The sequence below is a fragment of the Abramis brama genome, assembly GCF_963993115.1.
Source record: "Abramis brama genome assembly, chromosome: 14".
In the NCBI taxonomy this organism is placed as follows: Eukaryota; Metazoa; Chordata; class Actinopteri; order Cypriniformes; family Leuciscidae; genus Abramis; species Abramis brama.
In genome coordinates this window covers 11,846,681-11,864,152 of record NC_139976.1, presented here as the reverse complement: position 1 = coordinate 11,864,152, position 17,472 = coordinate 11,846,681, and the positions used below count along the sequence as shown (strand labels likewise).

General features: G+C 35.7%; 2 protein-coding genes across 7 annotated transcripts in view; both read left to right on the top strand.

Annotated features, from left to right (window-relative positions):
• The first annotated feature begins 2,585 nt into the window (after window positions 1-2,585).
• LOC311096326 (endoplasmic reticulum-Golgi intermediate compartment protein 2) lies at window positions 2,586-7,114 on the top strand. 2 transcript variants are annotated; one of them, XM_084135389.1, is made up of 14 exons: window positions 2,586-2,693; window positions 3,836-3,966; window positions 4,060-4,168; window positions 4,288-4,334; window positions 4,441-4,508; window positions 4,589-4,629; window positions 4,724-4,825; window positions 5,070-5,165; window positions 5,252-5,307; window positions 5,533-5,634; window positions 5,807-5,904; window positions 5,989-6,151; window positions 6,399-6,478; window positions 6,578-7,089. In XM_084135389.1, the coding sequence occupies exons 2-14, from the start codon at window positions 3,861-3,863 to the stop codon at window positions 6,590-6,592; spliced, it is 1,083 nt and encodes a 360-aa protein (XP_083991515.1). In that variant the 5' UTR covers window positions 2,586-2,693; window positions 3,836-3,860; the 3' UTR covers window positions 6,593-7,089. The 2 variants fall into 2 exon arrangements, with proteins under 2 accessions (XP_083991515.1, XP_083991516.1); XM_084135390.1 differs by having other exon boundaries at window positions 2,596-2,693; window positions 5,536-5,634; window positions 6,578-7,114.
• A 599-nt stretch (window positions 7,115-7,713) lies between these two features.
• ccdc186 (coiled-coil domain-containing protein 186) overlaps window positions 7,714-17,472 on the top strand; it is a 32,082-nt gene continuing 22,323 nt past the window's right edge. For 3 of the 5 annotated variants that reach the window (XR_014609054.1, XM_084135767.1, XM_084135764.1), the window contains exons 1-4: window positions 7,714-7,846; window positions 9,879-10,738; window positions 13,934-14,060; window positions 16,392-16,520. Coding sequence is in view for 4 of the 5 variants with exons in the window: in XM_084135767.1 (XP_083991893.1) it covers window positions 9,900-10,738; window positions 13,934-14,060; window positions 16,392-16,520 (1,095 nt within the window). In the remaining variant the exon portion in view is untranslated. Of the gene's footprint in view, window positions 7,847-8,494; window positions 8,603-9,878; window positions 10,739-13,933; window positions 14,061-16,391; window positions 16,521-17,472 lie in introns of those variants that run through there. The other 2 variants (XM_084135766.1, XM_084135765.1) reach the window with 2 other exon arrangements.

Genomic DNA, 17,472 nt, shown 5'->3' with positions numbered 1-17,472 from the left:
GGACTTCACGTGATTGATGAGCCTTCTGCTTTTCACATTGACTAGCAGCATATAAAGTAAATGCAACGTAACATATTTTGTAGGGATGCTTTATTTAAAGGCAAAATCTACATTACAATTTTCAGATATAGACACGAGAAGAAAAAAAACAGTTACAGTAATATAACGTTACATGGTGGATTAAGATAAAAAGTAATTTTATTAGAATGAAATTCAAAGTAGAAGTTCAATATAAAATATGCGTTTACATTTTAAAAATTAATTTATTAAAAATAAATTAAAATAAATTAAATTGTAAAAATACATAAAGATTGAATGCTGTAAAGAGTCTTATTTGTTTTGCTGTTCTTCTCCCGCCTTCACTGTTTAAATATATTGATAAAATGAATATCTGAACTGGGGGAACAAAATTAAGTTTCCACTTACTGTCACATACATATCATTGTGTTTTGGTTTGGGTTGGTTCTGTTCTGTTCCTGTTCCCTGTCATTGTAAGTTGGCTTTAGGGTGCATCCAAAAACTTTAACATGCTGCCTTTGGATGACTCATTCCAAGGTGAAGGCATCAAGGCACGTCAGAATCTGGTCAGAATCCAATAGCTTCAATTCCTGTCTACTGAGATACCTTCATCTGATCGATTTTTGAAGGAAGCAGAAAATGTATCCGTCACTGCTTTTGATATCCCTGCGTTCTATTCAGTGACAGACAGTTGATCAAGAAAAATAAAGATGGTGTTTGAAAGTTGTGGTTGCTGACCAATTTGTGTGTAAATGTATGTTTTTGACCAACGTTTTCCACTTCTAATGTCATTTCTAGCGAGAAATTACTACTGTAGTAATTAAATATTTGTTTAGTTCTCACCAAAGCTCTCTCTGTTTTGCTGTAGATCATTAAATTGTTACGCTGCCTCAGAAGTCTGCCCAAAATCAGTTTCGTAAGGTACTTTCTTGTGCAAACACTGCCTGCAGAGTTGTTGCCTATAAGGCAGCGAGGCAACAAGTCAGCTGCCTAATTTTTGAGATGCAGCCCATAGTCAGTGTGTGACCGTTTGTTTCTGATTAGTTTCACCTGTTTCATTTAGCTCCCTTTGTTTGCCCTGTGTATTTAAGCCTTTATTTCACCTGGTTCTTTGTTCTCGCTTATGTTGGATGTGGTTGTGTTTAGTTTTTTCTGTGTTTCTCCCATGTGTTATGTTTGTGATTAAAGCATGTGTGCTTGTGAATACATTATTTAACCCCTTAACTGTCACCGTCCCGTATACGGGACGCCTAACTTTACTTCCCTATATTACTATTTAATCCTAATCTAATTATGACAAACTATATATCGTTGGAAAGTTCTAAGACTCCTAAATAGATATTTAGGACTGTTTTTTTGTTATAAATTATGTAGGAACAGAAATATATGAATTTATGACAAGAGTGCACCTCAAAAAATCTACGTAATAACAGGAGTTCTGACCTTCGTCACAAAAAGTTGACGCACACACTTTTAATAATTGATATGTTGGTTTTTATGCTAAAATTTCATTAGAAAATATATAATCTAGTATTTGTCAATAAAAAATTATAAAATAATATTATCTTCTAAAAAGTATAATATATATATTATCCTCTAAAATATTGTATTATATTTTTTTATCGCTTTTTTTTATTATATTACATATTTTATTAGTTATCATAAATTAGGTATCATTTGAAAGCTTATGATCTCAGAATTCATCCTGTGAAAACTGTTTTGAAATTGGACATTGTGTTACCATAGAAACGGTACTCTAAATTATTTTATCAGGCTCCTCCCCTTTTGGGCATCCTTATGTTTCATAATTTATGATCAAAATATTTTCTAATCTTGACAAAACACATATTGTCAGAAAGGTCTGAGTCTCAAGGTTCCATATTTTGTGACAGAAGTGATATTTGGACAGAAATTTATTAATTTGTTATGGTAGAATGCATACAGTAAAATTCAATGGAATTCAATGACACCCGGTGGCTATTTTTGGTAATACGCCTAAACAAAATCTCATGGGAACTTCATTTTTTGTGATATCAACTTCAAATTTGGAACACAACTTGGTTAGATATTTGGCTTTGATTTTATAGTAATTTTTTTGTAAAACATATTTTGTAAAATATATATTTTATATAAAATAAAAATATTAAATAAATTATATTTGATTTAATGTAAATTTAAACTTCCATAACTTTTTCATACTTTAATTTTTTGAAGTGCTTTCACTTCAGCAATAATCTGCTATTTTTTACCTTTAAAACAAGACCAAACTTAGGTCTATACTCCAAAGCATTCTTGAATTACAACCATTTAAGCTTGAATAGTGCATTTTAATGTCCATTCTCAAAAAGGGGGGTGACAGCTAAGGGGTTAAAAAATTAAAAAACAAAATTGGTCAAAATATATTACTGTCATTGAATTGCTAGGTTTCTGGCTAAAGCTTATGCCATGATATTACAAAACCTATGTCAGTTTACACAGCATAATAACATAACAAGGGATGTATCAGGCTAGGGTATTTCAGTTCTGTGGAAACCATGTGCTTTTTTGTTTAGCCGGAAAAACCAGCTGTTCCACTATGCGGCAGTCGTTGCAAAACAGCATATTTGGATGGAAGTAAATGGACGGTCCCATTGGAAAGTGTTTAAAGCCTGGTTTTAAAGGTGTTTAGGGAAAAGGTAAGACATAGATTTAATCTACATTTGCGTCAGTGTTGTTGTGACTTAATGTCAGTTTGATTTTTAGAGTTGATTGTGTTGAAATTAAGTCAAATATAGCACAGTGAACAGGAAGAATGATCCTATTTAACTGTTTGCTTTTGTGCTGTAAGTTAGAAAGACAGGCACTATGGCCCGGTTTCACAGACAGGGCTTAGTTTAAGCCAGGGCATTTAAATAGTTTTTATAAATGTGCCTTAGAAAAAAGAACATTACTGGTGTGCATCTTGAGACAAATCAATGGCACTGACATATTTTAAGATATGTCAGGGCAAGTTGCTTTTAGTTAAAACTGCTCAAACATGCATTTTAGTCTGAGGCTTAAGCCTTGTCTGTGAAACCGGGGGTAAAAGTGATTTCAAGTACAGCAGATCTTTAATAAAGGTTGTTTTCTCGAAATGAGTTTTTTTCTCATGAACTGAGCCAGAAGTCTATTCAGTAGCACTTACATACACCAAACTTTCCAGTTGTATTATATTTATATTTTGAAGGATTATACAGAGGAATCTAACATATAACGCGTTATTCCTAAAATTATTTTTCTGTCTGTTAATGGAGTGATAATGAAATACCCAAAATCCCCATTCAATCTGTAAAAACCTTTAACTCTAATGTCATAAAATGAAACAAGAATTTTGAACTTGACTTTATCCAATGTTCAGATTTCTGTTTTGGACATTTTTATAAATTAGTGAATATTTAATTGGACAATGCCTCATTTGCATATTAAAACAAAAATCCCCAGTTTCACAGACGTGGCTTAAACCGAATCCTAAAATACATGTTTGAGCTGTTTTACCTGAAAGCAACTTTCACTGACATATCTTAAAATGCCAGTACCATTGTTCTGTCTCAAGATGCACGCCAGTAATGTTTTTTTTTTATTTGTTTTTTTTATCTAAGGCACGTGTATAAATTCTACTTAAATGTGCTAATTTAACTAAGGCCTAATCCTAATCTAAGCCCTGTCTGTGAAATCAGGCTATAGCATTTTAGAAAACCTGTTGTACAAAACAATTGTATACTGTGATAAATCACCTTGGGAAATATGGTGATATCTTAGTTAAACTCTTTACCCTATTCATAAAGTCATGTTTTTGCAGGTACAGGACTACTGACATCACTACAATGAAAAGACTGAAAAGAAAAAACACTATCGAATTAGTGAAAGAACTAGACGCCTTTCCTAAAGTTTCAGAGAGCTATGTTGAAAAATCAGCTTTTGGAGGCACAGGTGAATTCTTACATTTGCTGTTTGAATATTACAGTAGTTGTTACCTGTAATGTTACCTGTTTCTGATTAGGACTTCTTGGTTGTCTTCTCCAGTGTCACTGATTGTTTTCATCCTCATGGCACTTCTGGCCATATCAGAGTACCTTGTGTACCAGGACTCATGGATGAAATATGACTACGAAGTAGACACAGATTTTACCAGGTGTGTATTTTTTTGCATGTTTACAGTTATATATTTATTGAGATTTTTCTAATACATATATAAAAAAATTATAGAACCTGACCTAACTTTGTTTTGTTGTTGTTTTTGATTTTTGGCAGTAAATTGAAGATAAAAATTGACATCACAGTTGCCATGAAATGTGAAAGTAAGATGCACTGGAATTGTTTTTCAAAACGTTTTATGCCCAGACTGTATTCATTATTCTGAATCAATCAACGTATCTAAGGTTTTAAAACCATATTCTTGTCTAGAGGTGGGTGCAGATGTGTTGGATATTGCTGGCACTGTCATTGCATCAAAGGAACTTAAATATGATCCTGTAAGTAACTGCAAACCATCCACTGCATTTCAGATTTCATTAACTGTTAATAGCAACTGTTTTGTGATTTTGTTTTTCAGGTTAGCTTCGAGCCCTCTCCAAAGAGACAAATGTGGAATCAGTATGTACAATGTTTGTCAGTTATCACTTAAATGCACAGTTGTCCAGACATGTGTGTGCATTATAAGTCTTCATCTCTGATTATTGTATCTAAGGATATTACAGCAGATTCAAAACCAACTGAGGGAAGAGCGTTCACTTCAAGACGTACTCTTTAAATCAGCGTTGAAAGGATACTTTTCTGACCCAGTTCCAGGGTACTTCTGCTTAATTAATTGCAAAAATATTAAGTCCAGTGCTGATGCAATAAAGTACATGCTGATGCAATGATATGTAAACATATTTTAGGCAAACAACCTTGGTATTATTTAAATCCACATAACAGAAAGACATTACATTAAATTGTATTCAGGATTTCATTTAACATGATGGATCTTAAGCTTTTCCCTTATAAAAAATGAATTAATCATGCACTGTTTCTATTTTTTTTTCTTTGCACAGAAATGATTCTGAATCCGAATCCCAGAATGCATGTAGGATACATGGACAAATCTATGTCAGTAAAGTGGCAGGGAACTTCCATATCACACTAGGCAAGTAAGTATACACTTTCAGCAACAGAAATTCTGCTGCTTTTCTAAACATGTCTTCTGCATGAAATTATTTGTTGATTCTGTCCTCAGACCAATTGAAACTATCAAAGGTCATGCCCATTTTTCTTCATTAATCAAAAACGAAGGTACGTTTTACTTACAGTTACTTACTCATCAAAATATCATTGTAATCGTTTTAGAGAAATATTGTGCCATTTTTTAACAGTCTTTATTTCAATTATGTGGTTGTCAATTTTTAAAGAAATGTCATACCTTCAAATTGAAAATTCATGTAATTCTTTAGAGATCCTCTAGATGGAGGGCTCACACTTTGCAATCCCTATATTCATAATTATCTCTCATTTTTCCAGCAGTATATAACTTCTCACATCGAATAGATTATTTGTCTTTTGGAAACGATGTTCCTGGACACATCAATCCCCTTGATGGCACGGAAAAAATTACATTAGAGCGTATGTCTTTTTCTTATAGTTCAATGTTTGTCAAATACAACTCACAGCACAGCATATAGAGTCAGAGACATGATGTATGCAAATACATTTAAATGTAGATGTAAATAATTAGAGAATGCCTCTTTCTAAATGCAGTACAGTTCCAGCAGTTGTTCTTAATCTGTGTTTTCAGAAAAGATGCTGTATCAGTATTTTATCACAATTGTTCCCACCAAGCTGCACACATCAGATGTTTCAGTGGACATGCACCAGTTTTCTGTTACAGAAAGGGTAGGTTATATATGTGCCCTGTGCATGCATGTGTATCTGTGTGAAAGTGTGTGTTGCTGTTGATCATGTTGCCCTGTCATACAGGAGCGGGTTGTAGTGCACGAGAAAGGCAGCCATGGTGTATCTGGGATCTTTGTTAAGTATAAACTGAGTCCATTAATGGTGAGGGTGAGCGAGGAGCATATGCCTCTCTCTGTGTTTCTTGTGAGATTGTGTGGCATCGTTGGGGGAATCTTTTCAACTTCAGGTAACTTTCACACACTATACAATCTAAATATAAGTCTAAATCAATTACAGTAAATGTTTTTATTGTTTAAGGCAAGTTATAGATTTTATTTTTTATTGTAAAGTCGTTTTCAGTATTATCCAACATATTATCAAGCACACAAAATGTATTATTAATGTGAGCATGCAAGGACTTTTGTGAACATGAGCAGCAGCAGCATGACAAATCATAGCCAAACATTCATAGACTTTTCTTCTTCTTGACACAGACCTGCTTCACAGATTGATTGGGTATTTTGTTGACATTATCTGCTGTCGTTTTAAACTCGGTGCAAATCAGTCCAAGGAGGTGAGCCACTACATTTAGAAGTCACGATGCGTGACACTCTCTTGAAAAAGTAGGACAAAGTACAACTGATCTGACTAATTGGGTTCTGTGTTTTTCAAGGTTTTCCCTGATTAGGACAGCCTGGAACATTTACAGAGGCCTTTATCCAAAGCGACATATCGGCCCTGGATGCAGAAACCAACACAGATTATTTTATATAGGCCTCCACCCAAATGCAATTCCATATGTTTATGTTTCCATATGTTTATATTTATATACTTTTTCATTTTTTTCATAATTACATAATCATTCTTTCAATAAGTGGACAAAGACAAGTTAAAATCTCTCATTGTTAATTACTTTCTAATTTTTGTAATGTTTGTCAGACAATCTAAAAATGCCAAGTCTGTTACCATGATTTTGTGTTAGTAAGTAATAAATGAACAGTGGATATTTTATTTTACACATATCAGAATTAAATTCTCTTTCAAAGAAGCACCTTGGAGTTTCATGACTTTAAGCATATGCCTTGTAATGTCAAATTAAACTGTAGAACTGTCCTACCCTGTTAACTTTATGAAGGTGGTCGTTGGCCAATAAACATATAACCTACAATACATTTTAAAGACATTAAAATTGGATGCATTTATTTTACACAGTATGTACTCAGAAGTTATTATGGCTGCAACATTTGATAAACTGATAATTCAATTTGATAATTATTTCTTTGATTAATTGGACAAAAATGTCAAATTTTATTTTCTATAGCTTATTTAAAAACGTAATATTCCACATCCTGCCCAAACAATGTGCTGTTAACTTTCTCTATGCATTATCATATTTATTATAGGCCTAATATTATAAAACATAAACTATAGTTGTATAAAAAAAATTACTTTATAAATACCATGAAATTTAACAAACGCTACGCTACATTGACAACAAAAACAAAGTAAACCTAGAAGAGGGGGCCTTCTTTAAACCATAGGCTACATGACTTCCGGTCTTTACCGTTTGGTTTAGATTACAATAGAACATACTATGACAGGAACGCGTATTTAAATTTTTTGACAGTACGTTTCTTACCAATATAAGTATTTTAACACCCCCTCGGATCAAATAAATTGAAATGAAATTCATGTGGTCTTTCAGAAACTCTCAAGAAAGTCATTTGGGCGACTTGGCTCCCCCTGTTGGCGGGATTTGATCCTGCGTTCTAGTTAACGTTAACGCTGGCCATCTTGGTGTTCGCAATTCTTCGCTATCAGTGCGTTCAGTGGCCATATTGTTGATGTGTCACCTCGGGAGGAGATCACTTATACGGACTTGACTCTCACCATTTATCACTACAGCTGATGTATGGCATTTTAAATGGATTTAACATAACCGGTAAGTCACATATTTTAAACCAAAATATCCAGATCCCAACTGCAAAAGCGAATGTTGATTTAATTAGCTTGAAAGCTAAGTCATTTGGTGAACTCAGTGGCAGCTGGCTGATATACTGTTGTTATATACTTATAATCTACAAGATTAATAAATACACTCTTGTCATATCATCATAGCAAGCTAAAATTCTTGTTATAATTAAATATAGCGGTTAAAACTCGTATGCTCAGCCTGAGAATGTTATGAAGGTCTAGATTAGCACACACACAATTCACAATTACATATGTGTATTTTTGTATTGTAGGTGTTTAAATAATTGACCATTCTATAATTAGTTACATTAACACCGTATCTCTTTTGATTCGTGTGGACAAAGCAGTTGTTTTCTGATTAACACGTAGAATGGGATATATTTGGAAAGGTTAGCCGGTGTGCTAAAGCTAACTGCACCTGTGTGGAAACAGCAGCATCTGTCACTCGCCTCAAAATTAATAATATAATCATCATTACTGCTTTTATTTACTATTATTCCTCTTTTAATGCTGTTTATAGATAAAATAACTTGTTTGGTGCGAGAAAATGTGTCATTGGTTGGTTTTGTGGGCTGAGCACTGTCCATCCTCCCCTGTAGAATTACAGAAGAAATGCACTAACATGATGATGTGTGAGACTGAAGATAAAGAAACAAAGACATTTCAAACACAGATAAGAAAGAGGAAAAAAGGAAGTTGGTAGGAAATTGCTTAACTTTTCAATGTGAGTCTAAATGTTTTTCTACTGAAAGTTCTCACCAAAAAGTGTATTGAAGTCGTATAGCATCCATTTAACACCTTTTTTAAAGTATGTTTACTGAATGTCTGTGAGTTTGAAATATCAAACATTTCAGTTTGGTGCTAGTTGACAGTTATGAATGTCTGCTTTGAGAGAGGCATGAGAAGCTGGTGACCTTTTAAAGTTGAGTTATTGGCATGTTGCACATCATGTCCTACAACAGACAAGTCTTGTTTCTCAAACAGAAATTGTGTATTATCCACTGACAAAGCTTTTGGATATATTTTGTGGTAATACATTTTGTAATATGTTACATAGTTTATATTAAACAGTATTTTCCGTCATTTAGCCTTTTTTGAAAAACACTGACAGACTATCGAAAAGGTTTTGACGGTTTAAAAATGGGTCTAGCCTATTGCATTTCCCAACTGTAGAAACATTCCCAGAGTTAAAGAAGCTAAGAGAAATTATTATGAATTTTTTTTAAACGGACAGTTTTTTTCTTTTCTTTTTTAAAGAAATGATAGAGCCATTGTAACCTGCAATACAAGATTAAAAATAAACTTCATGTGAGCTCAAGGTGTTTGGGTTAAGGTCCATTCCTCTCTCTCTCTCGCACACAAGTTAACTCTCACAGTAAGCTCTCAAAATAGCCCTGTATATTGTAAGACGCATCCTAATATTGTTTGTAACACATTCTTGATTATCCTGCTGGATGGGTTTCTGACCTAGTTTCACTCATTTAGTGTGAATCACTGTCTTTTTCCTCAATGCCAAATATTTTCTTTTGTGCGCTCCAGTGTCATCTATAGGCATTTAGCTGGGAATGCAGGAAGCCACTGAATCCTAATACAATGACGTATCAGGCAAATTGGGCGTGAGAAAGGCGGGCCATCTTAGTTTCACAATACTGGCATTACAAAACTGCCTCCGGGTGGAAGGAGAGCCGTGTCCTTATTTTCAAATGAAGGACCACACCTCAATCATGGAAATGTGTGGGTTTGGCCATACACTATTAATGGCAGTATCATGACAGCAGGTGTGACGACTGTGAGAGTTTTTGCACAAAAATTGTTGGCTACACAACATCCTAATTTCCTGGTGATAGACGGAAATCTGATAATGTAAAATAGTCATATTGATGTGTCTGCTTTATTTGACCTGGTGATCCCTTGATAAAGATGTTTTATGGTAGCTTCTTATTGTTGATCATAAAAGTTTCACGTACATGTGAGTCACTTGTGTGTGGTTTGTTTTCCAGTGCCAGCAGCTGAAGGAGATCATGGAGCCGTTGGATTGTCAGAACGAACTGACCCCTGCCTCTGACCCCTCACAAAGTTCAGAGGTCAACATGGTTCCGGAAGGGTCAAGCTATGTCCTCAGCAATGAGGGTGAACCTGTTTTAAAAGAACAGGATGAAGACACTGAGCTGGACAGTCTTGAGCTGGATGGTACTCTTTCAGGTAGTGTGGACAGAGAAGGTCACACAGAGGTTAAGCAAGAGGATGGACTTGGAGAACAAGCACAGGGTGATGGGAACACTAGCTGTGACAGTGGAACAGCCTCCATTGATGATGCCAGGACACCACTAGCTGTCCACGACAGTGTTGTAGAATCACTTCCCGCTGTTTTTGATGGAGAACTCGGATGTTCTGGCATTGAGGAACCAGCAGGGGTGGTTCCAGAATCAGAAAGTGGGACTCAGAATGAGGTAGAGGAATCTTCTCCATCTGTTCTGAATGGGACAGATGATTTTTCATCCACAGAGTTTGAAGCATTCAATGGGCCAACAGAACTTAACAGAACTCCTTTGACTTCTACACCAGCTGGTCAGGGTGAGGAACTGCCAGATGTTGTTTCAGTACCCCTAAACTCACAATCAAACTCCAACATGAACCCATATGACACGGACTGCAGCAGGAAGCTGATGTCTGAGATCCAGCGCTCTCTGTCTCAGGAGTCTCTACTGGATGAGCTGGAGGATGAGCTGTTGAACAGTCAGTCAGAGGGCATCCGAAAGGGACATCCTCCCAATGGACTTCAGAAGGACCAGAACTCCATGGCTTTATTTGAGAAGTGTGTACAGTACAAGTACTCCCAACAGGAGAAAGCCATCAAGAGGTAGGCTGTTGATTAATAGCTATGTCAATCAGCTCACTAGAGGTTATAGTCCACAGTTGGTGTTAAGATTTATAGCAGCATGAGATTGTAAATCATTAGTTTAAATTGGCTTTCTTACCTGCATGAAAATTACTCTTCACGTTCATCACTCTCTTTCATTGTCAGTGAGTAGCAATAAAATGTACCCATTTGCCCGCCAAAAGTGTCAGATAATCAAGGGAAGTTAGTTTTATAAAGTTTTATATAGGTTTTTATAAAATAGATTTTTATTTTATTTTAAAGACACCTGCAGCAATTGTATTTCATATAATAAATATATGTAATAGATTATATACAGTGAGGAAAATAAGTATTTGAACACCCTGCTATTTAGCAAGTTCTCCCACTTAGTAATCATGGGGGGGTCTGAAATTGTCATCGTAGGTGCATGTCCACTGTGAGAGACATAATCTATAAAAAAAAATCCAGAAATCACAATGTATGATTTTTTAACTATTTATTTGTATGATACAGCTGCAAATAAGTATTTGAACACCTGAGAAAATCAATGTTAATATTTGGTACAGTAGCCTTTGTTTGCAATTACAGAGGTCAAACGTTTCCTGTAGTTTTTCACCAGGTTTGCACACACTGCAGGAGGGAGTTTGGCCCACTCCTCCACACAGATCTTCTCTAGATCAGTCAGGTTTCTGGGCTGTCGCTGAGAAACACGGAGTTTGAGCTCCCTCCAAAGATTCTCTATTGGGTTTAGGTCTGGAGACTGGCTAGGCCACGCCAGAACCTTGATATGCTTCTTACAGAGCCACTCCTTGGTTATCCTGGCTGTGTGCTTCGGGTTATTGTCATGTTGGAAGACCCAGCCTCGACCCATCTTCAATGCTCTAACTGAGGGAAGGAGGTTGTTCCCCAAAATCTCGCAATACATGGCCCCGGTCATCCTCTCCTTAATACAGTGCAGTCGCCCTGTCCCATGTGCAGAAAAACACCCCCAAAGCATGATGCTACCACCCCCATGCTTCACAGTAGGGATGGTGTTCTTGGGATGGTACTCATCATTCTTCTTCCTCCAAACACGTTTAGTGGAATTATGACCAAAACGTTCTATTTTGGTCTCATCTGACCACATGACTTTCTCCCATGACTCCTCTGGATCATCCAAATGGTCATTGGCAAACTTAAGACGGGCCTTGACATGTGCTGGTTTAAGCAGGGGAACCTTCCGTGCCATGCATGATTTCAAACCATGACGTCTTAGTGTATTACCAACAGTAACCTTGGAAACGGTGGTCCCAGCTCTTTTCAGGTCATTGACCAGCTCCTCCCGTGTAGTTCTGGGCTGATTTCTCACCTTTCTTAGGATCATTGAGACCCCACGAGGTGAGATCTTGCATGGAGCCCCAGTCCGAGGGAGATTGACAGTCATGTTTAGCTTCTTCCATTTTCTAATGATTGCTCCAACAGTGGACCTTTTTTCACCAAGCTGCTTGGCAATTTCCCCGTAGCCCTTTCCAGCCTTGTGGAGGTGTACAATTTTGTCTCTAATGTCTTTGGACAGCTCTTTGGTCTTGGCCATGTTAGTAGTTGGATTCTTACTGATTGTATGGGGTGGACAGGTGTCTTTATGCAGCTAACGACCTCAAACAGGTGCATCTAATTTAGGATAATAAATGGAGTGGAGGTGGACATTTTAAAGGCAGACTAACAGGTCTTTGAGGGTCAGAATTCTAGCTGATAGACAGGTGTTCAAATACTTATTTGCAGCTGTATCATACAAATAAATAGTTAAAAAATCATATATTGTGATTTTTGGATTTTTTTTTTTTAGATTATGTCTCTCACAGTGGACATGCACCTACGATGTCAATTTCAGACCCCTCCATGATTTCCAAGTGGGAGAACTTGCAAAATAGCAGGGTGTTCAAATACTTATTTTCCTCACTGTATATAGACATTATTATTATTATTATCATAATTATAATAATAATACATTACTTATTATATTTTATAATGATTTTATAGGTGTTTTAAAACTGATGTTATTTGGATATTCGTGCAAAGTTATTAAACAGTTATTAAATTATGTTGTTTTTTTAGTTCAGTTTTTTCTCTTTGTAATATCTTTTTTATTTTTTAATAATAACAATAAAATAATAATAATTAATTTATTATGAAACACCATGTTTTGGTGGGTTATAACTAGGCCTACTTTTATATGAATAACCGTGAATAACTATATTGAATTATAAAGGTCAGATGTTGTTTCAGTACACGCACTTGTGCGAATGATTTGTTAGGATGATTAAAAGCAATGATTATTTAGTGAGTCTTTTTGACTGATTCGTTGGAAGAACTGACTAAGATTAATTTGTTTATAAATCAAACTACATGACCCAGTTTCACATACAAGGCTTAGATTAAGCCAGGATTAGACCTTTGTTCAATTAGGGCATTTAAGTAGCTTTTATAATCGTGCTTCAGAAAAAAGCAAAACATTACTGGCGTGCATCTTGAGACAAAACAGTGGCACTGTGAATGACATATTTTAAGATATGTCGGTGCAAGTTGCTTTCAGGTAAGACAGCACAAACATGCGTTTTAGCCTGGGACTAGGTTTAAGCCTTGTCTGTGTATTAGCCAGGCATACATGCTTTTGCATCCAGCCAGTGAAAACCATGCATTAGAATTGTCTTTGTTTTATTTCATGGGTCATTGCCTTTTAACTCATGACATTTAGTTCACACTGCAGGCTCACAACTATGATTTATTTTGTTGTGGTGCTGCTATTGATTATTTTATGATGTGGTCAACCTGAGCCTTTCTGCTCTAAAATCCCCTCCTGTTCTGCCTTTATTAATTTTTGCAAGGGCATCTGGCTGACTCTCATATTGGAACCAGTCCACAGCTTTGCTTTGCCCGACCTGCTGTTAATATTGTCTGATAGGTTATGCTCATGGACACCTGTTCCCTCTCACATGGTCTTTTCTACGTTATGACACATTGGTGCCTGATACTTTATCGAAAACAATTAATTGTTGTTCTTGATATGGTTTAGATCACCAGTTTAGCTGGTAAAAATATGCTTCTCAATGAAATGACAGATGGACACAACGGAAGAAGCATTATTTCACGGTACAGCAGCTCCAGTGTATTACAATGTGCTAACATTGGTAGTGACAGCTGGTAACTGTTTTTCAGGTTACTTGATGAGAATAAGAAACATCAGGAGCTGATTCTGGGCATCTGCTCCGAGAAAGACAACATGAGGGATGAGCTGAAGAAGAGGATGGAGACGGAGAAACAGCATCATTGCACCATTAAGAAGGTAATGGCAACCATATGTTGTGTTATGTGTTATGAGTGTGTGTGTCTTTATTTGTTGTTTTTTTGGATAACCTGGCTCTCAGTGTGTCCAACTATTGGAATACAAGGATGAGTTAAAATGTACACAATTCAACTAGAAATGCACCGATTGCAATTTTTTTTTTTTTTTTTTTGTGAGACCTGCCGATACAGATTCCGATTTTCTTTCAAAGAAATTGACAGCAAAAAAAAGTTTTCTTCAATGCAAAATTTTTTCATAAAAAACAAGTAAAAAGACAGTTATAAAATAAGAACAAATAAACAAATTTCAAACAACAGTACAAATAAATGCAATAGAATAAAGAGAGATGAAATAAACACGGCTTTAAGTTTTTCAGGTGGGTATACACACATACAGTATCTTCAGGTAAAATAACACTGGATATTTTTCATTGCAAAAATTAAATGTAGATTAATTTACAATTAGTTACAAAAGCTATTCAGTCAAGAGCAGAGAGTGATTTTCTCTTTGTCTTTTGTTCTTTTATTAACATGACAGACAGCAGCAGGAACTGTCGCTTTAAGAGCTACTGCACTGATCCAGTATACTGTTACACAAAGTTGAGTTATCTTTCTCAACTGATTGGGTTTCAAGACTTACTGTGTTTAGCTGAATACTCGCCAAGATGGGCATTTTGACATAATTTTGTATGTATTGGACTATTTAAATGCAGTAACTAAGCCACTCATTTGGTACATGCAACTCACAAGCTGTTTAAGAGGCGGTTATTGCGCTCCACTTATATAGATCAGTGGTGCGCGCTCTTTTGGTGTGAGCGTGAAACCTGCGGGAATTAGAAAAATTATACACAATACAAGCATTGTATTCTTATTTATTATCAATGTTGAAAACACTTGTGTTGCTTAATATTTTTGTGTAAAATGTGATACTTTTTTCAGGATTCTTGGATGGATAGAAAGTTCAAAAGAACAGCTTTTATTTGAAATAGCACACTTTTGTAATGTTACAAATGTCTTTACTGTCTCTTTAGATAAATGTAATGCACCCTTATTAAATTAAAGTATTGATTTCTTTAAAAATAAATCTTACTGACTCCCAACTTTTAAACTGTGGTGTATATCCATGCACTCATGTTAAAATTTCATTTCCAGCTTATCCAGATTTTTGGTATGTTGTGCTCAATGGCATTATTTGTTATTTAAATACATCTTCAGGATCTGGATGGACAACCATGACTGTCCAGTTTGCACTGATTAGAGAACACTTGTTTGCTGAAGAGCTTTCATCTGATACTGGAAAAGCGGGTTTGTTTGAGAGAGACTCCAGGCTAAAAGACGTCTGTAGTTCAGTTCAATCTGAAAGAGCCCCATGTCATAGAGGGTAATAACACAGATCAAATAGAGCGGCCTGGAGGGGACAGGTCGAGAAGCCGTAATTAAGTGTTGCAGTAATGACGTGAAACGATTGTGCGTGTTTTGTTGTCATGGTTTCTCCACATAGGCGCACAGACAGTCGCTTCCTCTGAATGAAACCTTGCCTGTCTCTTTCCTTTTCATTCAATAGCAGCACTGTGAAAACTTAACATGTGGTTGTCAGAAAGAGAAGCATTTATTTCTCGAAACCCTGAATGGAGCCTTTCAGTCGCTTATTCCAATATTAATTTGAATATATTTTCATAAGCAGTCCGGAACTTGACATTTAAATGGAGAAGCCATGTTACACTGATGGTCAAAAGATTGTAATAGTTACGATTTTTTATTGTTTTTGAAAGAAGTCTCTTCTGCTCAATTCAAGGCTAAACCTGTTTGATCAAACATACAGTAATGTTGTGAAATATTATTGCATTTTCAAATAACTGATTTCTATTCGATTATCTTTTAAAATGTAGCCTAATTTATTCCTGTGATGGTAAAGCTGAATTTTCAGCAGCCTTTACTCCAATCTTCAGTCACATGATCCTTTAGATTCATGATATGCTAATTTAGTGCTAGATTATTATCAATTGTTATTGGTGCTCAATCATTAATAATAAATCTTATTAGTATCAATGTTGAAAACAGATTTTGCTGCTTAGTATTTCTGTGGAAACATTGATTATTAGAAAGGTTTTTGAGCACCAAATCAGCATATAAGAATGATTTCTGAAGGATCATCTTAATGATTTCAAACTTTTGACCACCAGTGTATATTTAGTCATATTGCACTCACTGGCCGTGTAAACTTTGATCTGTCAACTGTCTGTCAGCGCTGCCTCTGTTATTGTTATGATGAATATGTTTATGGTTACTGCAGTCATGACATTTTAACTGACTGTCTCTCTTGTTTTACCAGTTTGAAAGCCGGGTGGAGGAACTTATGAAGGAACTAAAAGACTCTAAAGACAAACTGGTTCACCAGGATCAGGCTGCTAAGAATGCCATCCAGCAGATGCAGAGGGAGATTGCCTATAGGCTTGAACAGGTGAGAGGTCATCGCCATGGAGACAGTCCAAACAAATCCCTTCCTGCATAAGAACCCTCTTAAATATATCTAAACAGTTTTCTGTGTCTAAGCATCTTTAAAATGAAATCACATCAGTCTTACAGTGATATCATGTTTGCACAAACTGAAGGAGGGTCGTTGTGCATTTTGTATTCTGCTTCCATCTAGAGGATGTCAGGTGCTGGGTTTCCGTTTGTATCGGTATCCTTTTTTAATCCCACTCAACGGCAGCTAAATGTGAAGTCCAGCATTCAGATATTGAGAACTAACGTAATAAAAAATTTGCACAAGATATGGAAAGAGAGTTGTGTTTGGTTTGGCAGGACTTTTTCAAACAGCTCTCTCTCTCATGTAAACTCCTCAGTCAAGTGTGACTGTGAGGGCCTCTCTTTTGCTCTTTCACTGCCTTTGGAAACATCAACTATGATAAATCATAGAAGTTATCATAGTTAGTGTATATTTGGTAGTGGTCGACCAATATAGATTTTTTTTATGGCTGATGCTGATGCCAATATCTTAGAGAGAAGGTTGGCCAATGTCTGATTATAAATCCGATTCATTTATAGATAGTAAAAACATGCATTACAATTTTACATAATATTTAATAAATAGAAATAGAAAATTGATCATAGAACTTGATAAAAATAAAACAGATTTTATCCTGTTAAAGTATTTTTCACAAATATGAAACTGTTAAAATTATGAATAAAAAGGAAGTAAACAGTGTAACCAGTGCACTCATTAATCTGGTAAGTCTGTTTACTTCCTTTTACAGCTCTGTCTAATAATTTATTTGAGGAGAATGGGAGATCTGACGCTCGCGCTGACAAAATTAAAGTCCCACACGCTGTCAAAATAAAAGACACATGAGCCAAACAGAAAAACTTCTCGGCCGATGCCGATAATTAAGAATGCCAAATATCGGCTGATA

Excerpts from the sequence above, each read along its gene's own strand:
- LOC311096326 (XM_084135389.1), top strand. The coding sequence starts at position 3,861 with ATGAAAAGACTGAAAAGAAAAAACACTATCGAATTAGTGAAAGAACTA. Across the intron at positions 3,967-4,059 it reads ATCAGCTTTTGGAGGCACAG|TGTCACTGATTGTTTTCATC; the intron begins GTGAATTCTTAC and ends TGTCTTCTCCAG. Across the intron at positions 4,826-5,069 it reads TTTTCTGACCCAGTTCCAGG|AAATGATTCTGAATCCGAAT; the intron begins GTACTTCTGCTT and ends TTCTTTGCACAG.